Source organism: Trachypithecus francoisi, unplaced genomic scaffold (genome assembly GCF_009764315.1).
Source record: "Trachypithecus francoisi isolate TF-2019V2 unplaced genomic scaffold, Tfra_2.0 Lachesis_group0, whole genome shotgun sequence".
In the NCBI taxonomy this organism is placed as follows: domain Eukaryota; kingdom Metazoa; phylum Chordata; class Mammalia; order Primates; family Cercopithecidae; genus Trachypithecus; species Trachypithecus francoisi.
Window position 1 is genome coordinate 91,417,528 of NW_022681453.1, and position 25,050 is coordinate 91,442,577.

Consider the following 25,050-nt stretch of genomic DNA (forward strand, 5'->3'; position numbering starts at 1 on the left):
CTACCATGATATGTGCTATATCCCTGCTATTGTTTGCAACATGCAGAAGATTTAAAAAAAATCACACACAACTGGCATTAAAAGGTTTGTGTAGAAGAATTTCTAAATATGAGACTATAGCTGGAATTTATAATATCCTGTTATTCACTCTTGTTCAGGGCAGAGTCATTCCCCACAGAAATGATCTTTAGTTGTTATGCTTAGAACTGGAATTTCTGACTTGGCCATTGGGATCCTGCAATAAGAACCTATGAGCTTGGTTTCATTCACATCTATCTACTGCTCTGTGTGCTTCAAGCCATTCTTTTGGCTAAGAGACCATTAGCGTAAATGATATATGTTAATTTATTACCTAATATAGTAAGCCTGTACCAATCTATAACTATTTTAATTAATAGCAACCAGAACTGCAAATATACAAAATATCAATAAAAGATCAGCATCTGTAATACTAAATATGAGTACTACAAGTTGTGTATACATGTAATATATAAATGGAGCTATATCTGTAGTACAGCATGATTCTTTTTTTTTTTTTCTTGAGACGGACTCTTGTTCTGTTGCCAGGCTGGAGTGCAGTAGTGCAATCTCGACTCACTACAACTTCCGCCTCCTGGGTTCAAATTATTCTCCTTCCTCAGCCTCCAGAGTAGCTGGGATTACAGGTGTGCACCACCACATCCAGCTAATTTTTCTATTTTTAGTAGAGACGAGGTTTCGCCATGTTGGCCTCGATCTCCTGACCTCATGATCCACCCGCCTCAGCCTCCCAAAGTGTTGGGATTACCGGCTTGAGTCACCGTGCCCGGCCAGCATGATTCTTAAAAGAAACATGTCATTCAGACTTATTTTTACTTATTGACAGTAGGGCCTAACATTTGTCCCAAAATTTAAATGTGCTTCTATTACTAGATCTGACAGAAACTTGTTGCCATAGTTTAAATTATTTTCTACATGTGTCAAATATATTGACTGCAAAGATTCAAACACTTTATGTAAATAAATTCTTTAGCAATATGCTATAGAAGTAAATGGAACAAGGTATTGGATACTTACTGTATTATTTTTTCTGATAGCAGAAATAAATGGAAAGAGGAAAAAAGGCAATGATATAACAAAATAAAATGTAAAAAAAGGATAAAAATATGAATGAAAAGGAAACAAAGGCTGAAGACACACAGTATTTTGTGATGTACCTTGAAGCCAGTCTACACCTTCTTGCAATCCTTCTCCTTTTATGGCATCACTAGCACTGAAATAAAATCCATAGAAACATAGCCATCTCATTACATCATAACACTGTAAGAATAAAGGATTACAATTCTGCCATATGGAGAATTAACATATTATAATAACATACATCTGGGCAAAGCTGGTTAAGCATTGAAATTGAAAATAAACAGAAAATAAAAGTCTGAGTGCTCAGAAACAAGGTATGTTTAAAATTTATAAACAGATTTTGAAAACCATATCGCAGAAAAGTTATTTTATCCTAGGACTAGTTCTTACACTGACATTAAAAAAACAAATACTTTTGAATTATTTTTCCAGTGGTAGAAAAGTTTTGTACAGTCCACTATCCTATTTTGCTCAGTTCCAATGGTTCAATCTCATTATTAGAAATGCTTGACTTGGGTTATAATACAGCCATATTATGGTGTGCCTTTATTTGAAATGGAATTTGTTATCTTTAGGATAAAAACCCATAATTATAGCTTTGGTAAGCTGGTAGAGTAAAACAGAAACTCGGTAGATCTCAATCATTTTCTTATTAGCTGAGGGAGCTTGGCCAGGTCATTGAACTCTTCTGCCTTCAGTTTCAGCATCTGTAAAGTGCGGAATAGTACCACTGACCTCATATGGTAACTGTGAGAATTAAACACTTGAGGTATGTATAGAAAACACCTAAAACAGGGTGCTTCCATTGTCTTTCCATTTTTGAGAGACTAAACTTAAATTGTGATTGTGAGATTTTATATATAATCATAATTAAGTATATAAATTAAAATAAAATGCAGAGGATTTTTAGAGTATTAGATAATCTTTTTTCAAAGGTACAGTTATTGATCTAGGCATTTATTTTCAATATATAATTGTATAATAGCAATTAATATATACAATTATATTTTCTGAATGATTAGGGTTCCTTCTAGTATGCTGAAGCATGGCTTTAAAAAGTATAGTGAAGTACCTAAAAGAATTACCTTAATTCTAATCAAAATAAAAATTATCTCCCAGAAATTACTTGTTAGACTAAGAATATGGCTTATCATAGAATTATTATAAAATACAAAGGAAGAAACAAACAACATGAAATACACAATTATTCAAAGCAAATTACTGATTATCCATGGTAACAGTAAGACATTAGTAACTGAAACACTTAAATCAAGAAAGAGAAATATATTAATTTCATCATACACCTATAGTTCCAAACAATTAATACAATGAAACCCTTCCCCTCTGGTGTAGGTTTACGAAAAACTGCATCTTTTCCTAACAAACGTTTGAATTCTATCTTTCCTCTCAAATAAGGAAGAATAAAGCAAAAATCTGGGCCCTGTGTGATATGACCCCTGGTTATTTCTCAGTGGCCTCATTTCCTACAATTTCCCCTTAGATTGCTCTGCTCTAACCAACCTGGACTTCCTGCTGCTCCTGGAACACACCAGGTACATTCTCATCCAAGAAGAGGCTTTTTCTTGCTGGCCTCTCTGTCTGGATAATTATTCCTCCAAACCTTTACACGAATTGCTCCCTAACTTCAATTAGGTCTCAGAGAGGGAGCAACTCCCATTATTCTTTCTCTTTTTATCATGCTTTATTTTTTCTCATCCTCCCACCTGACATTTTATACATTTAGTTGCTTCTTATTTGTCTCCCCCACAAGACGGTAAACAAGCATACACACATACAACACACACACACACAAAATCATGATGCCAGGGATTGAGTCAAAGAACACATCTGAAGAAGAATAACACAATCAGACCCTGAAAATCAGAGCTGACTATATGTTTAGTACAATGGTCAAACATAAAACATAAAATTTTTCTTTAATTTATCACACTATACTTCTCTAGGATCTTCTCTTTATTGCTCAGTAAATTTACTTGTACCCAAGGCAGGAGACAGACAATATTTTGTCTCTGTATCACTGAGCATTACCTTTATATTTAAAATAGAAAAAGGATAAATATATTTTCATTTTTATACATGCTTTTAAAAATATTGCCAAGAATAAAGAACAAAATGAATAAATGAGATATTAACTTGAACCTAGTAAAGAAGAGGTCCAATTTGAATTAAGGAGAAGTCACAATTATACACATGTTTAAAAGAAGCACCTTGCTTTCTTCTATAAGTTATCCAGAAAATCTAGCAACTGGCAATATAACATCCTACATCCTTATAAGTATCAGGATATTACTTTTTTCTCACAGAGAAATACTGAGATGTCACAATTGAATAAATAAATCTGTTAAAATTTAATGGTTAATTATTTTAAGTAGAAAAGAGGGTTATTTACTAATTAGATCCATGTTTTTAAATGTGCTCTTTCTATCAAGCAGTCACAATACTTAATATAACACAGAAATTAAAAATTATTCTACTTTCGAAGTAATCATTTTAGGTATGATTTAGAGAAATATAAAGGCTCTAGCTCAAGATGTTTCTTTATCCAAAATCCCACCATTCTTTACCTACCAAATACCACAGGACCTCAAATTCCAACTCAAGAATCATTTATTAGACACTGACTTTTCCTCTGATCCTAGAGTAACGAAAGTTTTACTTGGGATATGCAGGGTTTAGCTCCTGGGAAGAGGTGCTAGAGGCTTTGAGTACTGGAAAGTTTCAAGAGCTTTCCTAAGGTCTTTACATTACTCTTTCAGCACCAAAACTAGTTCCTAAAGTTGTTTTCTGAACTCTATTACCTTCTTGCTTCATATTCTAGTTCACCTTCTTGTGGAAGTGCATCTCTCTGCTTCTGTTTCCAATCTTTCCCCATAGATACCTTCTTATAAAAAGGGGGAAACTCTGGCATGGAAAGGACCTCTTACAGCAGAGAGGTAGGTGGGTGGGTAGAAGGGAGTTTAATATGGTAGTGGTAGGTGCAAAAATACTATCTAATGTATAATCTCTGTTTATCCTTATTAAAATATGTTGGTAGAAAGGCACAAAGGAGTTAAATAAGAAACTGTTTTCCAAATAAACAATGCATACAATTTCAACATTAATTACTTAAGAGTTCAACCTTATTAGGATGTCTAAGTAAAATTAGAATTTCCATTTCCATTTATTCATTTTAACAAATATGTATCGTGTAGCTATTACATACCAGGTACTATGACTATTGTAGGGGCTATTAAGTGAAGAAAACTGACAAAACCCCAGCTGTCAGGGAGCTAACACACCTGTATAGGCAGACAGACTACAAACACCTGTATAGGCAGACAGACTACAAACACCTGTATGGGCAGACAGACTACAAACACCTGTATGGGCAGACAGACTACAAACAAACAAACAGCAGTCACATGGTAATAGTGACTCTAGCAAACCAGGAAAATTATTTTGGAAAATGATTCAAAGGAGGGGGACACAAGTGCATATGCTCTGAGATGGGACTGAGCTTGGCTGACTCCATGTGCAGAAGGAAATCAGTGTAGCTGAAGTCAGTAAGTAAGTGAGATTTTAAGTTATATTCCATTATAAGAGTTGTTTATATTTTCCTATCCCCACAAAAATTTGAAAAAGATTTTTAACAGTAACATATTTGTAAAAAACTACAAGGCCACAATTCTATAAAACAAAATCCTTAGCTTATATCCCGCCATGTTTGATCACTTATTTTTAAAAAATGATGTCAGAAGAAACAACTCTGAAGCTTGTATGTTTTTCAGAAAGCTACAGTGAAAAGTAAATATAAAACTTTACCAAATATGCCAGGGTTTATCTTTGATGTTCTCTAAACACAGCAACTGAGACACTTTTACAGATGTCACTGCATCTCTAAGATCCATTTTATTTGCAAAGAATAAGATTGGAATTCGACGGTGTTTGATATCTAAAAGAGAAAATAAGACTATCATCACCCTTCCAGCTTTTTAGGTCATTCTGTAGCAAATCTTTAGTATTGAAACCCATGAAATTGCTTTTTTTTTTTTTTTTTGAGGCGGAGTCTCGCTCTGTCGCCCGGACTGGAGTGCAGTGGCCGGATCTCAGCTCACTGCAAGCTCCGTCTCCCAGGTTTACGCCATTCTCCTGCCTCAGCCTCCCGAGTAGCTGGGACTACAGGCGCCCACCACCTCGCCCGGCTAGTTTTTGTATTTTTAGTAGAGACGGGGTTTCACCATGTTAGCCAGGATGGTCTCGATCTCCTGACCTCGTGATCCGCCCGTCTCGGCCTCCCAAAGTGCTGGGATTACAGGCTTGAGCCACCGCGCCCGGCCTGAAATTGCTTTTTAATCAATTTTTTTCATATCACACATACAGAAACACTTAAAGACACATACTGTAGCACTGTTAGGCATGTTATTTGAGCACTAAGAAAACTTAAAAAATACTTCCTAACACCATCTGCCCTCTGGTTAGGAGCTTTACCCAAAGATGGGTGAGCTGGGACTGGGAGCTCAATAAGCATTACAAAGAAGTACCTACAAAAAAGCATTAAATATTTTGTTTGTTTTCTTTTTAATAGTGAACAGAAAGGAGGTAAACTTCAAGTAGAAGTAGAAAGAAAAGAAACTGGAAACTTATTTAAGCTTTTAGTCACAATATAATAAGTAACAAGCTAGATTTTTAAAATATATTTTTACCTCGTCATGATTTTGGAAACATTTGTCATTCTTTTGAATAGATAATACATTTAAATAGTTCAAAATTCAGAAGATACAAAATGGCATACAGTAAAAGAATTTCCTTCCTAACTTTGTCCTAGGACAATGGTCTCTGTAGAAAAGGCAACCCATAACATCAGTGTCTTAGCATCTTCATAGAAATATTTTATGTATTAGAAAACATAATTATTAGATATTATTTTCATACAAATAGTAGCAGGCCAACCTCACTAGTTTATACCTTTATCTTTTCATTTATTTATATATCTTGGATCTGATCCCATATCAGTACATACAGAGCAGCTTCTTCCTTATTTTAACAGTTCTGGACTATTTCTTCTTTTAGTACTATGTACTATTAATTTATTTAACCAGAAACTAACTGAGATACCTGCTACCAATGTTTACAACTATGAACAATCCTATAATGAATAAATGTGTACATAGGTAATTTTGTACACTGGCCAGTATGTCCTTAGGATAAATTTGAGATGTGGAATTGCTGGGTCAAAGGACATAAATTTCTATTTTGATAGACAGTGATTACCAAACTGCTTTCTCTTAAAAATTATATCAATTTACATTTCAACAACCACGTATAAGAATGAGTGTTTCCACTCCTCTAGCCAAAAGAGTGCTATGAAACTTTTTGATATTTTCTATATCATAGGTAACAGAAAGGCCAAGAATCTTTCCGTATATTCAAAAGATGTTTAAACTTACTTTTTTGTTGACTTATCTTGTTATGTCCTTTCCCCATTTTCTATCAAGCTTTTATATTCTTACTGATTTTTAGAAACACAAGTAGTATAAAATATCCCTGTAGCTATTATATGAGTTGCAAATATTTTCCCTTGCCTGTCATTGTCTTTATCTATTCACAGTACATTTTGCTATTCAAAGATTTTTTTATGGCCGTCAATTTTTTTAAAAAAGTGAATATACACTTCGGCTGAGAAATCCCTCCCTTGGAAATCTATCCCATAAAATAAAGGAAATAGTACATTAAGATCCATAGACAAGGCTTCAGTTGAGGAAACCAAAGTCCCCATTGTTTGAAGCACATTTTGTAGGAACGATTTCATTTTACTGCTCAACATTCCAACACTTTTTAGACAAAAAACTGAAAAGACTAATATGAAAGGAAGACATAATCAAAAATGCATTCTCAATCTAGATACAAGACTGCTAAGTTTTTTGTGTTTCTTTGAGACAGAGTCTCGCTGTGTTGTCCAGGCTGGAGTGTAGTGGCGCTATCTCCGTTCACTGCAACCTCCACCTCCCAGGTTCAGGCAATTCTCCTGCTTCAGCCTCCCAAGAAGATGGGATTACAAGTGCACGTGCCCGGCTAATTTTTGTATTTTTAATAGAGATGGGGTATCACCATGTTGGCCAGGCTGGTCTCGAACTCTTGACCTCAAGCAATCCACCCGCCTGTAACCCCTCCCAAAGTGCTGGGATTACAGGCGTGAGCCACCATGCCCAGCCATGACTGCTAAGTTTTTAACATGAAAAAGTCACATCAAACGTACAGAGTGGATAATTTTTTTTTTTTTCAAAAAATTTGAACAAGCTTGAGGTCATCTGTTAAAAATACCAAAGATATTGTGGTTAAGCAGTAACATTTATTAGAAAGCCTTACACTATTTCCATTCCATTTCTAACAAATCCACAGTTCTCTTAAACCACCATCCTTTTTTGAAAGTCCTAGCACAAGCACTATTTAAATTTTTTTGGCATGAGGAAGGCTAGAAATGCAGAGTTCCACACTACTTACTGGAGCACTGTTTGTAGTGGGGGCTTGGGCGGGAGGAAAGTATACATCAACAGGTGAGTGATGAAATAAATTGTGGTACATTCATAGTATACCATATTAGGCATCAGTAAAAAGAATAACTACATAATTACATATAATTTGATTTGGAAGGATAGCCATCATTAAATGTTAATTGAGAATAGAAACATGCAGAAGAGTGTAAAGAATATGATTCTATTTTGGTAAGTAACAATGATAGTCCCCACAGCCTTCAACCCAACATTTTTGGTGTCTCTCTATATATGTATATATGTGTGTGTGCGTGTGTGCATAATATGACATATATAAAAGTAGGAAAGAAAAAAATACCCAAACACTTGTATCTTGAAAGGAGATGGGGAGCTGGCAGTTGGAAATTAACATAAAAAAGATTTGTTTTAAAGGAATTCCCGTAACAAATATGTAAGAAATGCTGTGATTAAACACACACACAAACTCAGATATGCATAGAGAAATGCATGAAAAGATGGTAACAAATAATTTTAGTGGGTGCTGAAATACACAGATCTTTATTTTCTCTTTCCATCTGATTTCTTTTTTTTTTCGCTATTGGCACAAATTATTTATGTTATCAGAAAAAAAGGGTATTTTTATTTTTGAGGAAGGAAATAAATGTTAGAGACCCCCAAAACATTGCAAAATGCTTTACATTTACATTACAATGTAAAATTTAAAAAATATGGTGATGTACATAAAATATAAATTCTCTATAATGTATATGTTTTAAATTCAACAATTTTAAATGAAAGATAATTACATAGTGTAAGCAATACCAAAGAACAAAACATTACACATAAATGAACCCCAAAGAACAGATACAGACTGAAAGACACACACATACCTGGATGATTCAGAAGAGTATCGAGTTCTTCTTTGGCCACAACCATTCTTAATCTATCACTACTATCAACGACAAAAATAATAGCTTGACCTTCTCTGTGTAATGCAAAGAAAAAGAAAAATTAAAGCTTTACTTATACATTTTTCCCTGTTTATTATCCATGGGCATTTCCTAATCTAAGTATTATCTCCTTATGTCCTATGTCCATTTATCATTAGAAGTTTTGGTGGTGTTTCTTGTTAGTTTCCAAGACTGATAAATATATTAACCATTAGTCATATTTCATGTAAAATATCTTTTCACTTGGATAATAAAATAAATTTAACGACTTGCTATTTCATAATTTTAAAAAATTGAGTAATTTTTTCATTAAAATATCAGCATATGAGAAAATGAGCTAAAATACCATAACCCTATTACACAGATGCAATAATTATTAATATTTTTGTATAAAGCCACACTTTGTATATATTACATATGAATAAACAATATATATTATTTAAAATGGAATTCTGTATTATACCTTGCCTTTGCAATATATATGTAAATGTCCTCGACTTTTTTTTTACAACTATGGTTTTACTACTTTTATACGAAACGCTAAAGCACTATATCAATGTTTGTCAAATTTTTTTTTACCATAAACCATAGTAAGAAATATATTTTACATTAAGATACAGTAGACACATAAGTATATATAGATATATTTTAAATGAAAGTCTTCTGAGAAAATACTTACAAATAGCTTTTATTTTATTCTATTTTATTTTTTAAAAGCTGATAACCAGTGATTGAATTAGTTAAGGATTCACTGATGGATCATATAGGCACTTAAAAAATAACTGATTATTCCTCTGTACTACCTTCTTTGAATGGTTCTAAGGTATTGCACTGCATGGATGTGTCATCAAATATTGTATCAAACATTTGTTGCTGGACTTTTAGGTTATTTTCAATTTTCATCATTATGAAAAACTTTAAGGCAAATATCGTCCTACATACCTTTATTTTTTATTTTTTATTATACTTTAAGTTCTAGGGTACATGTGCATGACGTTTATATCATGTATAACTCCCCAATGCAATCCTTCCCTCCTCCCCCCTCCCCATGATAGGCCCCAGTGTGTGATGTTCCCCTTCCCGAGTCCAAGTGATCTCATTGTTCAGTTCCCACCTATGAGTGAGAACATGCGGTGTTTGGTTTTCTCTTCTTGTGATAGTTTGCTAAGAATGATGGATTCCAGCTGCATCCATGTCCCTACAAAGGACGCAAACTCATCCTTTTTTATGGCTGCATAGTATTCCATGGTGTATATGTGCCACATTTTCTTAATCCAGTCTGTCACAGATGGACATTTGGGTTGATTCCAAGTCTTTGCTATTGTGAATAGTGCCGCAATAAACATACGTGTGCATGTGTCTTTGTAGTAGAGTAATTTATAATCCTTTGGGTATATACCCAGTAGTGGGATGGCTGGGTCATATGGTACATCTAGTTCTAGATCCTTGAGGAATCGCCATACTGTTTTCCATAATGGTTGAACTAGTTTACAATCCCACCAACAGTGTAAAAGTGTTCCTATTTCTCCACATCCTCTCCAACACCTGTTGTTTCCTGACTTCTTAATGCTTGCCATTCTAACTGGTGTGAGATGGTATCTCATTGTGGTTTTGATTTGCATTTCTCTGATGGCGAGTGATGATGAGCATTTTTTCATGTGTCTGTTGGCTGTATGGATGTCTTCTTTTGAGAAATGTCTGTTCATATCCTTTGCCCACTTTTTGATGGGGTTGTTTGTTTTTTTCCTGTATATTTGTTTGAGTTCTTTGTAGATTCTGGATATTAGCCCTTTGTCAGATGAGTAGGTTGCAAAAATTTTCTCCCATTCTGTAGGTTGCCTGTTCACTCTGATGGTAGTTTCTTTTGCTGTGCAAAAGCTCTTTAGTTTAATTAGATCCCATTTGTCAATTTTGGCTTTTGCTGCTGTTGCTTTTGGTGTTTTAGACATGAAGTCCTTGCCCATGCCTATGTCCTGAATGGTACTACCTAGATTTTCTTCTAGGTTTTTATGGTATTAGGTCTAACATTTAAGTCTCTAATCCATCTTGAATTAATTTTCGTATAAGGGGTAAGGAAAGGATCCAGTTTCAGCTTTCTACTTATGGCTAGCCAATTTTCCCAGCACCATTTATTAAATAGGGAATCCTTTCCCCATTTCTTGTTTTTGTCAGGTTTGTCAAAGATCAGATGGCTGTAGATGTGTGGTATTATTTCTGAGGACTCTGTTCTGTTCCATTGGTCTATAGCTCTGTTGTGGTACCAGTACCATGCTGTTTTGGTTACTGTAGCCTTGTAGTATAGTTTGAAGTCAGGTAGCATGACGCCTCCAGCTTTGTCCTTTTGACTTAGGATTGTCTTGGCAATGCGGGCTCTTTTTTGGTTCCATATGAACTTTAAAGCCGTTTTTTCCAATTCTGTGAAGAAACTCATTGGTAGCTTGATGGGGATGGCATTGAATCTATAAATAACCTTGGGCAGTATGGCCATTTTCACGATATTGATTCTTCCTATCCATGAGCATGGTATGTTCTTCCATTTGTTTGTGTCCTCTTTGATTTCACTGAGCAGTGGTTTGTAGTTCTCCTTGAAGAGGTCCTTTACATCCCTTGTAAGCTGGATTCCTAGGTATTTTATTCTCTTGAAGCAATGTGAATGGAAGTTCATTCCTGATTTGGCTCTCTGCTTGTCTGTTACTGGTGTATAAGAATGCTTGTGATTTTTGCACATTAATTTTGTATCCTGAGACTTTGCTGAAGTTGCTTATCAGCTTAAGGAGATTTTGGGCTGAGACATGGGGTTTTCTAAATATACAATCATGTCATCTGCAAACAGGGACAATTTGACTTCTTCTTTTCCTAACTGGATACCCTTGATTTCTTTCTCTTGCCTGATTGCCCTAGCCAGAACTTCCAACACGATGTTGAATAGGAGTGGTGAGAGAGGGCATCCCTGTCTTGTGCCAGTTTTCAAAGGGAATTTTTCCAGTTTTTGCCCATTCAGTATGATATTAGCTGTGGGTTTGTCATAAATAGCTCTTATTATTTTGAGGTACGTTCCATCAATACCGAATTTATTGAGCGTTTTTAGCATAAAGGGCTGTTGAATTTTGTCAAAAGCCTTTTCTGCATCTATTGAGATAATCATGTGGTTCTTGTCTTTGGTTCTGTTTATATGCTGGATTACGTTTATTGATTTGCGAATGTTGAACCAGCCTTGCATCCCAGGGATGAAGCCCACTTGATCATGGTGGATAAGCTTTTTGATGTGCTGCTGAATCCGGTTTGCCAGTATTTTATTGAGAATTTTTGCATCGATGTTCATCAGGGATATTGGTCTAAAATTCTCTTTTTTTGTTGTGTCTCTGCCAGGCTTGGTATCAGGATGATGTTGGCCTCATAAAAAGAGTTGGGGAGGATTCCCTCTTTTTCTATTGATTGAAATAGTTTCAGAAGGAATGGTACCAGCTCCTCCTTGTACCTCTGGTAGAATTCAGCTGTGAATCCATCTGGTCCTGGACTTTTTTTGGTGGTAGGCTATTAATTGTTGCCTCAATTTCAGAGCCTGCTATTGGTCTATTCAGGGATTCAACTTCTTCCTGGTTTAGTCTTGGGAGAGTGTAAGTGTCCAGGAAATTATCCATTTCTTCTAGATTTTCTAGTTGATTTGCGTAGAGGCATTTATAGTATTCTCTGATGGTTGTTTGTATTTCTGTGGGGTCGGTGGTGATATCCCCTTTATCATTTTTTATTGCGACTATTTGATTCCTCTCTCTTTTCTTCTTTATTAGTCTTGCTAGCGGTCTGTCAATTTTGTTGATCTTTTCAAAAAACCAACTCCTGGATTCATTGATTTTTTGGAGGGTTTTTTGTGTCTCTATCTCCTTCAGTTCTGCTCTGATCTTAGTTATTTCTTGCCTTCTGCTAGCTTTTGAATGTGTTTGCTCTTGCCTCTCTAGTTCTTTTAATTGTGATGTTAGAGTGTCCATTTTAGATCTCTCCTGCTTTCTCTTGTGGGCATTTAGTGCTATAAATTTCCCTCTACACACTGCTTTAAATGTGTCCCAGAGATTCTGGTATGTTGTATCTTTGTTCTCATTGGTTTCGAAGAACATCTTCATTTCTCTGCTTTCATTTCGTTATGTACCCAGTAGTCATTCAGGAGCAGGTTGTTCAGTTTCCATGTAGTTGAGCGTTTTTGATTGAGTTTCTTAGTCCTGAGTTCTAGTTTGATTGCACTGTGGTCTGAGAGACAGTTTGTTATAATTTCTGTTCTTGTACATTTGCTGAGGAGTGCTTTACTTCCAATTACGTGGTCAATTTTGGAATAAGTGCGATGTGGTGCTGAGAAGAATGTATATTCTGTTGATTTGGGGTGGAGAGTTCTATAGATGTCTATTAGGTCCGCTTGGTGCAGAGATGAGTTCAATTCCTGGATATCCTTGTTAACTTTCTGTCTCATTGATCTGTCTAATATTGACAGTGGAGTGTTGAAGTCTCCCATTATTATTGTATGGGAGTCTAAGTCTCTTTGTAGGTCTCTAAGGACTTGCTTTATGAATCTGGGTGCTCCTGTATTGGGTGCATAGATATTTAGGAGAGTTAGCTCTTCCTGTTGAATTGATCCCTTTACCATTATGTAATGGCCTTCTTTGTCTCTTTTGATCTTTGATGGTTTAAAGTCTGTTTTATCAGAGACTAGGATTGCAACCCCTGCTTTTTTTTGTTCTCCATTTGCTTGGTAGATCTTCCTCCATCCCTTTATTTTGAGCCTATGTATGTCTCTGCATGTGAGATGGGTCTCCTGAATACAGCAGACTGATGGGTCTTGACTCTTTATCCAGTTTGCCAGTCTGTGTCTTTTAATTGGAGCATTTAGTCCATTGACATTTAAGGTTAATATTGTTATGTGTGAACTTGATCCTGTCATTATGATATTAACTGGTTATTTTGCTCGTTAGTTGATGCAATTTTTCCTAGCCTCGATGTTCTTTACATTTTGGCATGTTTTTCCAATGGCTGGTACCGGTTGTTCCTTTCCATGTTTAGGGCTTCCTTCAGGGTCTCTTGTAAGGCAGGCCTGGTGGTGACAAAATCTCTAAGCATTTGCTTATCTGTAAAGGATTTTATTTCTCCTTCACTGATGAAGCTTAGTTTGGCTGGATATGAAATTCTGGGTTGAAAATTCTTTTCTTTAAGAACGTTGAATATTGGCCCCCACTCTCTTCTGGCTTGTAGAGTTTCTGCCGAGAGGTCTGCTGTTATTCTGATGGGCTTCCCTTTGTGGGTAACCCGACCTTTCTCTCTGGCTGCCCTTAAGATTTTTTCCTTCATTTCAACTTTGGTGAATCTGGCAATTATGTGTCTTGGAGTTGCTCTTCTGGAGGAGTATCTTTGTGGTGTTCTCTGTATTTCCTGAATTTGAATGTTGGCCTGCCCTACTAGGTTGGGGAAGTTCTCCTGGATGATATCCTGAAGAGTGTTTTCCAACTTGGTTCCATTTTCCCCCTCATTTTCAGGCACCCCAATCAGACGTAGATTTGGTCTTTTTACATAATCCCATACTTCTTGCAGGCTTTGTTCATTTCTTTTTCTTCTTTTTTCTTTTGGTTTCTCTTCTCGCTTCATTTCATTCATTTGATCCTCAATCGCTGATACTCTTTCTTCCAGTTGATCGAGTCGGTTACTGAAGCTTGTGCATTTGTCACGTATTTCTCGTGTCATGGTTTTCATCTCTGTCATTTCGTTTATGATCTTCTCTGCATTAATTAGTCTAGCTGTCAATTCTTCCACTTTTTTTTCAAGATTTTTAGTTTCTTTGCGCTGGGTACGTAATTCCTCCTTTAGCTCTGAGAGGTTTGATGGACTGAAGCCTTCTTCTCTCATCTCGTCAAAGTCGTTCTCTGACCAGCTTTGATCCGTTGCTGGCGATGGGCTGCGCTCCTTTGCAGGAGGAGATGCTCTTATTTTTTGAATTTCCAGCTTTTCTGCCCTGCTTCTTCCCCATCTTTGTGGTTTTATCTGTCTCTGGTCTTTGATGATGGTGACGTACTGATGGGGTTTTGGTATAGGTGTCCTTCCTGTTTGATAGTTTTCCTTCTGACAGTCAGAGGACTGTCTGTTGGTCTGTTGGAGATTGCTTGAGGTCCACTCCAGACCCTGTTTGCCTGGGTATCAGCAGCAGAGGTTGCCGAAGATAGAATATTGCTGAACAGCGAGTGTACCTGTCTGATTCTTTCTTTGGAAGTTTCCTCTCAGGGGTGACTCCACCCTGTGAGGTGTGGGGTGTCAGACTGCCCCTAGTGGGGGATGTCTCCCAGCTAGGCTACTCAGGGGTCAGGGACCCACCTGAGCAGGCAGTCTGTCCGTTCTCAGATCTCAACCTCCGCGTTAGGAGATCCACGGCTCTCCCCAAAGCTGTCAGACAGGGTCGTTCGCGTCTGCCACGGCCCCGCTCTTTCCCCTAATGGACTGCAGCTGTGCGCTGTCCGCAGAGGTAGAGTCTACAGAAACAGGCAGGCTTCCTTGAGCTGCTGTGAGCTCCACCCAGTTCGAGCTTCCCAGCGGCTTTGTTTACCTACTTAAGCCTCAGCAATGGCGGGCGCCCCTCCCCCAGCCTCGCTGCTGCCTTGCGGATAGATCGCCGCAGAGGGCTGTGTTAGCAGTGAGGGAGGCTCCGTGGGCGTGGGACCCTCCCGGCCAGGTATGGGATATATTCTCCTGGTGTGCCTGTTTCCTTAAAGCGCAGTATTGGGGTGGGAGTTACCCGATTTTCCAGGTGTTGTGTGTCTCAGTTCCCCTCGCTAGGAAAAGTGATTTCCTTCCCCCTTGCGCTTCCAGGTGAGGCGATGCCTCGCCCTGCTTCAGCTCACGCTGGTCAGGCTGCAGCAGCTGACCAGCACCGACTGTCCGGCACTCCCTAGAGAGATGACCCCAGTACCTCAGTTGAAAATGCAGAAATCACCGGTCTTCTGTGTCGCTCGCGCTGGGAGTTGAAGACGGGAGCTGTTCCTATTCGGCCATCTTGCTCCGCCCCCCCCATACCTTTATTTTTTAAAAGTTCTTGATGCTTGAAGATTTATTCTTAGGAGTAACATTTCTAGGACTACATACATAATTTAAAATTTCAGAAAAACATTTCCAAACTGTCCCCCAGAAATGCCACATCAATTTACATGACTCAGTACTTTTCTTACTCCTTTGCCAGCACTGGCTACTATCATTCTTATCAATAACTGGCACTCTAATAGCATATTATCTTGATCTAGTTCATTAATTGCCAGGGAGGTTCAATATCTTTTCATATATTTATTGGACATCTGTACTTTTTTTGCAAATCACTTATTCTAGTCATAAATTAAGATTTTAAGCTTCAATGTGATTGGGCGGATCACGAGGTCAGGAGATCAAGACCATCCTGGCTAACATGGTGAAACCCCGTCTCTACTAAAAATACAAAAAAAAAAAAAAAAAAATTAGCTGAGCATGGTGGCGGGTGCCTATACTCCCAGCTACTGGGGAGGCTGAGGCAGGAGAATGGCCTGAACCCGGGAGGTGGAGCTTGCAGTGAGCCGAGATGGCGCCACTGCCCTCCAGCCTGGGCGACAGAGCAAGACTCCGTCTCAAAAAAAAAAAAAAAAAAAAAATCATCATCATCATCATCATCATCAAATAAATATACAAAATAAAACTTTTTATATACCACTTTCTCCTATCATTAAAAAAGAATAATGCTGATTATCAGAGACATACATTACCAGGATATATAGAAACTAGAACAATCAGAAATATCTATCAAGATTTATAAAAACATCCAATCACTTTGAGCCAGTGATTTTATTTCTGAAATTCATACTAAGGAATCATGAACTGGGGCTAAGACTTATACAACAAGATTTTGACCGAAGGACTGTTACAATTTTCAAAAACTGCGAATAGCTTTCATGGCCTAGAGTAGAGAAATGGTTAAAGAAATTTTGGCAAAGCTGTGTGAAAAAATATTAGGCAGCCGTTAGCTATATTTATTGCATGTTTTTCCTGATTTATGCATACCACAGAATGTTAATTGAAAAAAGCAAGATACAAAATTATACATGATACATAATTTAGATGGTTCCTTTTTCCTTATTTATATAAAGTATATGTTATATATTTCAAAAGGAGAAGAAAGATACCAAAAAGATTGACAATGGTGAATTTATGAACAGTGAGATTTATGGGAAACATGTTTTCAATATTCTTTTTGATATTTTCCAAATTTAAAAAATGTGTATTCCTTTGTATTTTTGCATACTATTACCTTTTTATGTTGTAAAAATAGTATGTAAAAATTACATAATATTATTATGGCATCATATATGTTAGAAAGTAAATGTCTCTCTTCACCAAAGAGGATGTGAAAAAAAAGAAAAAAGAAAAGAAAATTAAAGAAAGTAAACTTCCCTTATAATCCTACTATTCCAAAAATAAATGCTACTAATGGTTTGGTGCATAATCCACTAAGAACTTTCTTCTTTCTATATATACCAAGTACATATTTATAGTAAAGATAAATACTGATAGTAACATTTTTACATAATTGATATAAAAAGGTTATAAATAATGCTAACATACAACCTTCTATGTATATTTTCTGCCTATAAGCCCTGGTCATAGAATACTTTTCTAAAGGTAAAAATGCTTGCTGTAGGTTATAAACATTTTTCATTTTAACGGATATCAATAAATTACCCCGAAAAAGAGACTACATTCTCACAGGAGTGGCTCACTTTGACAAGAGCAGACTTTATTAATCTTTGTAACCTTTTTCAGTCTAATAGATCAAGATGTACTTTTTTTTTCACAGTTAGAAAAATATGAAAATAGAGAAAGTAAATTTACTTTTATTATTGATTTTTCAATAGTAATCATATTCTCCATTCAATCTACAATGTAACCACTCTATTCTAGAATTCATAATTTCATCCAAAAACAGTATGAAGAAAAAAGGAGTTAAAATCAAATAAAAACAAACTTTACTTTCTTACTATTTTCTCTCTCTATATATTTTTGTAATTAAAATTAAAGTATTTTTTAAGTAGCTAAATACATTTTAAAAAAGAAATCATTTATCAACTAATTGGAGGAGGAATTTAAAAAATGCTGTACTGAAAATTCAGGTTTCCTAAACAAACAAACAAACAAATAAGAAACACATAAAACACATCTCCCCAAGGAATTTAATGCAGAATACCACAAACATGCCACTTTTCCTTTTCCAAACTAACCCTTGTATCTGAAGCACTCTCTTTTCTCTTTCTCTCAGAAGTCTTCTGGATCTATGATTTAAATAGGCCTTCAACTTATTGAAGGACTCACTGAAAAAAAATTTGAATAAATCTCCTCTGGTTCATATCCCAAATATATACCATATAATGTTTAGTCTCACATTATTAGGAAAGAGTTAATCTAAATCTAAATCTTATCAGGTAAATGTCACATACCATTTCAAGGCAGGAGTTCATAATCACAAAAGAGAGTTTAGTTAAGAGATACCGTTTTTAAGTTTCAGACTCTAAAAGTGAATTACATTGCTCTTAAATGGAGTCCTAACAATAATAGAAGCTAATGAATTTATTTTAATACCATATGCAAATCTCCAGAAGGTATTAACACATTTGGGTCCTAGTAACTTGACAGCCATTAGTCTGAAGTATAGTCATCCCTTGGTATTGTTGGGGCATCAGTTCCAGGATCCCCTTCAAATATCAAAATCTGCAGATGCTCAAGTCTCTTGTATAAAATGGCTTAGTATTTGTATATAACCTATGCAAATTCTTCCATATTCTTTAAGTCACCCTAGATTACTTATAATACGTAATACAATGCCTACACATGACCTTGTTCATGTGCTTTCAATATAGTAGTTTGTGCATGGCAATTTAAGTTTTGCTTTTTGGAACTTTATGGCATTTTTTCCCCCAAATATTTTTGATCTACAATTCGTTGAATCCAAGAATGCAGAACCCAAGGACATGAAGGACCAACTGTAAATTAGTGAGCACTTGACTTGTATATGCTGAAAAACAGCTTGTTTTAAATTATTCATAGAACAATGGATCAACTGTTAGGCAACACTGTTATTTTTAACTAAATTTAGTCAATAATATTTACTGGGTTTATATGCCGAGCATCATACTAGGTCTTGAAAAAATAATATGAATAATGAATAATCCCTTCCCTTGAGGAGTTCACAGTTTCACTAGGGAGGCAGCTATGGTACATAACTTCAAGACATGGTAAGTATGATTAGAGAGAGAGAAATGGACAAAGTGCCATGTGAACAGTAGGGACAAAATAACTGGGCAGAACAGTGAAACTTCAGAGGAGATGACTTTTTAGCTGATATTTAAAGCAGGAATATGTTAACCTTAAACTGAAGTGAAGTAGGATAGAATAGGGCATTAAAAACAGAGAGAATAGTACGTGCAAAGGCCTGAAGTCATGAAGGACCTGAAGCATTTGACAAACAATGTTGAGTCTGATTACGTATTTTTAAAATTAGGAAATGTTCATAAATTACATGGAAAAAAAAGCCAAACAACTTAGTCATATAATTCTTTGGATTTCTAATCATTATTAGTAGTAAAATAAAAACATCTAGTTAAGCAACATTCACAGATGTACTTACTTATAATAGTGTTCCCAGAGATTTCTGTATCTTCCTTGACCTGACATGTCAAACACTGTAAATGATAAACTACAAAAAGAAGCAAAGCATGACTACATTATAAACTAACTAAAGCATAACTTTTACTTAAAATTCTAAATTACTTGCAATCAAAGAAATTACCCTTCATATGCAATATTCAACATGGTCCAATTTACAAGTAAAAGTTCTATGAAATAAATGTACTAATATAAACATGATTTTGCAATAAATAACATAAAAAACTTCTTTGCTAGTGAAGTTATCTGAGTTTGTCTAAACTCTAAATTCTGAAAAATAAACCACCCATAGTGGTAGAAATATGTTAATACCTATGAGATTCTGAAACAACAAATAACTTTCTCTAAGGGTAGGAAGAATGACCAGGTAGACCAATATTGTTATTTTTCACTAGTAACTTTTTTGTTAAGGGATAAAGTGGATTACCTGGATGATTTGAATTTCTCTATGCTGAATCCTATTGTTGGAAGGATATTTTGAGATTGAGCCTTTAAGAGAAAAGACAAAGTTCAGAAATTTACAATGACCAGAGATGAGTTTTCCTCAAGTTAAAGTATCCATATTTTCAGTTTCTAATATCTGTCACTAAGGAGATGACAGGATTTAACAAACTTGTAATTTTTTCAATAGGATCACTCTGTGTGAATTCTTTATAGAAGTTCAAGGTTTACTAATTATGGATCTGCATAATGTTTATTCACATTTGTGGCTTGTGGCATGTTACCAAGGACATAAGGGTTTTATACGTGGTTTAATAAGTCACCCTGAGTTCACACGTAGGACTTTCTATTTTTTTTTTTTGAGACAAGAGTCTCGCTTTGTCGCCCAGGCTGGAGTGCAGTGGTACAATCTCAGCTCACTGCAAGCTCCACCTCTTGGCTTCACACCATTCTCCTGCCTTAGCCTCCCAAGTAGCTAGGACTACAGGCGCCTGCCACCATGCCTGGCTAATTTTTTGTATTTTTAGTGGAGACAGGGTTTCACTGTGTTAGCCAAGATGGTCTCAATCTTCTGACCTTGTGATTTGCCTGTCTCAGCCTCCCAAAGCACTGGGATTATAGGCGTGAGCCACCGCGCCCGGCATACTTTCTAATCTTTCAACACATACTTATTGAGTTTGTCTATGTTCCAGACTGCCCTCATGTGTAGATGGTTCCTGCCTTCATGGAGTTTACAAGCTAGAAGAGGTAAATAGCAATTGAAAAGCTAAGCAACAAATGAACACAATTTTGAGCAGAGATAAGTGCAAAAAATAAATGTTTTGGGGGTGGGAGGCAGCAGAAAGGGGCTGGAAGGTGGCATGGAAGAAAAGTGCTCAGGAATGGTCTCTTTGAGGAGGTGACATCTGACCCAGGAGTGAATGACAGGAGGGGAAGAACCATGACAAGTTATTGACAAAGAACATTCCAGTTAGAGAAATCTGTCAGTGCAACGATCCTGAGGAAGGAAGGAACTTGCCACTGAGGAAATGCAGAAAGCCTAAATGTCTAAAGTGTACTGGGTAAGATAAAGAGTGATGTGTTGAGGTAAGAGACATAAGGGCTTGAAGGCAACGGTAAGGAATTCTGTGTGGAGAAGAGAGTGAAAGGGGGTCAGAGTAGAGTAGGAGACATGTTGACAAGTCCCACTGACAATTAAAATGTATTATACTAACAGTCTAACTTGTTAAATGTCTCCTAGCACTTTCACCAGAAAAACTATTCCTCTGTTTGAATAAAAATATATCCACTTTCTGATCCAGATGCCTAGAAGTTATTATTGACTCCTCCCTTTTTTTACATTCTCTATGTAATCACGCTCTAAGCTTTTTGGTTCTATATCACTAACTTATCATTTCTTGCTTTGAATTACTGTACCAGCCTCCTAATTGCTCCTACTTGGCTCTGCTACCTTGAACAAGTTACTTATTTTTTTCTAAGCCTGGTTTTCTCAAATGTGAAATATGCTATTACTATCCTTAACTCATAAACTTATCATGGTAACTACATAGGTTAATGGATGTAAAATACTCAACACAGTAAATGCTCAACAAATGTCTGCTATTATTATAATTATATGCTCACTGATTTCAGTCTCATCCCCAGTTCTTCCCATATTGTCATTGTAACTTAAAAAAAATTTCCCTTCAGTTCATCTTGTTGCTTTTATTAAAAAAACAATACAGGGGGCCGGGCGCGGTGGCTCAAGCCTGTAATCCCAGCACTTTGGGAGGCCGAGACGGGCGGATCACGAGGTCAGGAGATCGAGACCATCCTGGCTAACATGGTGAAACCCCATCTCTACTAAAAATACAAAAAAAAAAGTAGCCGGGCGAGGTGGCGGGCGCCTGTAGTCCCAGCTACTCGGGAAGCTGAGGCAGGAGAATGGCGTGAACCCGGGAGGCGGAGCTTGCAGTGAGCTGAGATCCGGCCACTGCACTCCAGCCTGGGCCACAGAGTGAGACTCCGTCTCAAAAAAAAAAAAAAAAAAAAAAAAAAAAAAAAAAAAAAATACAGGGAAAAATTTTGCCTCACACTATGACATTCACTCTGGTAGTCTACTTCTGGGAAATTTAAATTCAAGGAAAGACAGAAGCTCAAAATTTACTGGAGCTTGGTCACCTTATAGCACGGTAATGCGCTAGAAGAAAGGCCCTCCAGAGCTGCCCTTGTTTTGCCTTTCTAAAGTTTGTTTACTTAGCTTTTTCCTTTTGCTTCTATCCATTCCAAGACCTGATCTAGTATTTTTCCAAAAATATATTTTTGTTTATGTAAGACAAAATTCATTTCCTGCTACTAAGATTCCTGCGTCATACCCTGGGGTTCCTTCATTTCAGAACAATCTTTTGCAATAAGAAGTTTCCTAAGTTTTAATGTTCCCCCAACTTCATTATTTTGATTTTAAGGACTTTAAATGTACCAATCATGTGACAAAATCATCAGCTACTATTATGAGGAAAAAGATAACAATAACAAAATAGGAAGCTAACGTTTAAAGAAGTCTTAACAGGGTTATTAAAATGTAAAATGTTATTAAAATAGTAACCCTGTCTTCAATGAACTGTAATTAGAACATTTCCCTAGCCTCCCCACGATCACCTAATTTCTTCACAAACTCTTTTTATTTCCAGAGAAACTTGCTATTTTACTTGTAGGAATAAAATTAATAAATTTTCTTTTCTTTCCATCATTTCAAAAGTTCTAGTAGGAAGCAATCAGGAAAAAAAAGAAACTTAACAAGTTAATCAGGATAGAACAAGATATGTGAGCAATTGCTTCCAGACTGAAGTGGAACTCATTTTCCTCCAATGTATTCTAAAAGATAGTTTACAATATCAGTCTCCCTCTGCTCTATCCAAGAACAAATATATTTGGTCATTCTGAAAATTAGACAGGGAATGGCACAAAGTAAACGAAGAGTGTAGGAATTACAGTCAGCCCTCTGTATCTGTAGCTTCTAAATTCACAGATTTAGCCAACATGAATTGAAAATAATAATTTAAAAAAGATAACAATACTATTTAACAATAAAAACATTACAAATGTATAAATACAATAAACACTATTTGCATAGTATTTACATTGTATTGAAGTATTATTAGTAAACTAGAAATGATTTAAGGTATATGGGAGGATGTGCATAAGTTACATGCAAATACTATACCATTTAATATAGGTAGGAGGGTGGAAGGGGGTGGGTGGGAATATGTGTCCTGGAACAAATCTCCTGTGGTTATTGTATTGCCTGAGTGGAACAAAACATTCTAGACAGGTCAAGGATACACCAACATAACCAGGAACAGAATAAGATTTCTGAGAGAGATCCTATTTGCTTAGTTTAAGTCTGATAAAAATTATATTCTTGGTGGTATCAATCATAATCCCGTGGCCAAAAATAAATATTAAAAAATCATTCAACAATCCACTCATCCAAAGTGCCAAGCATTATTCTAGGTATCTGGGATTCACGGCTGAACAAGAGAAAAACCTATGCTCTTCTATAATGAGAGAAATTTAATAAGCAAGTTATCAAATGAATATGCAAGTTATCAATTGAGCAATTTTAGATTGTTTTAAATATTAAGAATAGGGTGGCCAGGCTTGGAGGCTCACACCTGTAATCCCAGCACTTTGGGAGGGCAAGGCGGGTGGATCACCTCAGGTTAGGAGTTCAAGACCAGCCTGGCCAACATGGCGAAACCTTATCTGTACTAAAAATGCAAAAAAAGTAGTGGGGTGTAGTGGCACATGCCTGTAATCCCAGCTATTTGGGAGATTGAGGCAGGAGAATCACTTGAGCCCAGGAAATAGAAGTTGCAATGAGCCAAGATTGTGCCACTACACTCCAATCTGGGTGACAGTGCGAGACCCTGTCCCAAAGAAAAAAAAAAAAGAATAGGAATAAGGGTAACATCACCAAAATTAAGTAGAAGCAAGAAGCAATTAGGCTTCACTATCTCCCACAGAAAACCAAACACAAATATCCAGTACTAAGATTAGCACAAGTAATATCCCTTAAGAAAGGAAGAAAGGAAAATAGGAGCTACAAAACAACCAGAGAAAAATTAACTAAATGGCAATATTAAGTCCTTACCTATCAGTAATAGTATTAAATGTAAATGAACTACATTCTTTAATTAGAAGACACAGAGTGGCTGAATGGATTTAAAAAATTAGTCCCAACTATGTGCTTTCCACAAAAAGCTCATTTCATCTATAAAGATACACACAGGCTGAAAATGAAATGAATAAAGACATTCTATGTAAATAAAAACCAACAAAGAACAGGAGTAGCTATATTCATATCAGATAAAACAGGTTACAAGTCAAAACTATAAAAAGAGACAAAGTAAACTACCATATGAGGATAAAGGAGTAAATTCGGAATGAGAATATAACAATTGTAAATATATGTGCCTCCAACATGGGAACACCGTAATATATTAAGCAAACATTAATAGAGCTAAAGGGTGAGAAAGATTGCAATACAATAACAGGGGGGACTTCAACACCCCATTCTCAGTAATAGACAGATCATTCAGACAGAAAAATCAACAATAAAAGAAATCCAAGTTAAACTGAACTCGAGACCAAATGGACCTAATAAACGTTTATACAACATTCCATCCAACAGCTACAGAATATACATTATCCTCATCATCAAATGGAACATTCTCCAAAACAGATCATATTTTAGGCAACAAAACAAATCTGAACAAATTTTAAAAGGTAGAGATCATATCAAGTATCTTTTCTAACCACAATGGAATAAAACTAGAAATCAATAATGAGAGGAACTTTGGAAACTACAAAAACACACGGAAATTAACATGCTTCCTAATATTCAATGGGTGAATGAAGAAATGAAGAAGGAAATTCAAAAGTTCTTTGTGGTGGTTAATACTAAGTGTCAATTTGATTGGATTGAAGGACGCAAAGTATTGATCCTGGGTATGTCTGTGAAGGTGCTGCTAAAGGAGATTAACATTTGAGTCAGTGTGCTGGGAAAGGCAGACCCACCTTTAATCTGGGTGGCAACAATCTAATCAGCTGCCAGTGTGGCCAGAATATACAAAGCAGGCAAAAAAACCTGAAAAGGCTAGGCTGGCTTAGCCTCCCAGCCTATATCTTTCTACCATGTGGATGCTTCTTGCCCTTAAACGTCAGACTCCAGGTTCTTCAGTTTTGGGACTCGGACTGGTTTCCTGGCTCCTTAGCTTGCAGATGGTATATTGTGGGACTTTGTGATCATGTGAGTTAATACTACTTAATGAACTCTCCTTTATATGTATATCTATCTATCCTAT

At 36.2% G+C, this 25,050-nt stretch overlaps 1 protein-coding gene across 5 annotated transcripts in view; it reads right to left on the reverse strand.

Moving 5' to 3' along the window:
- Positions 1–25,050, reverse strand: part of ARL6 (ADP ribosylation factor like GTPase 6) — a 45,240-nt gene that overhangs the window by 8,415 nt on the left and 11,775 nt on the right. For 4 of the 5 annotated variants that reach the window (XR_004437142.1, XM_033211547.1, XM_033211546.1 and 1 more), the window contains 5 exons: positions 19,692–19,753; positions 19,227–19,295; positions 8,501–8,595; positions 4,942–5,071; positions 1,197–1,252 (listed from right to left, as the gene is read on the reverse strand). Coding sequence is in view for 4 of the 5 variants with exons in the window: in XM_033211547.1 (XP_033067438.1) it covers positions 1,197–1,252; positions 4,942–5,071; positions 8,501–8,595; positions 19,227–19,295; positions 19,692–19,753 (412 nt within the window). In the remaining variant the exon portion in view is untranslated. The remainder of the gene's footprint in view (positions 1–1,196; positions 1,253–4,941; positions 5,072–8,500; positions 8,596–19,226; positions 19,296–19,691; positions 19,754–25,050) is intronic. The other variant, XM_033211548.1, reaches the window with a different exon arrangement.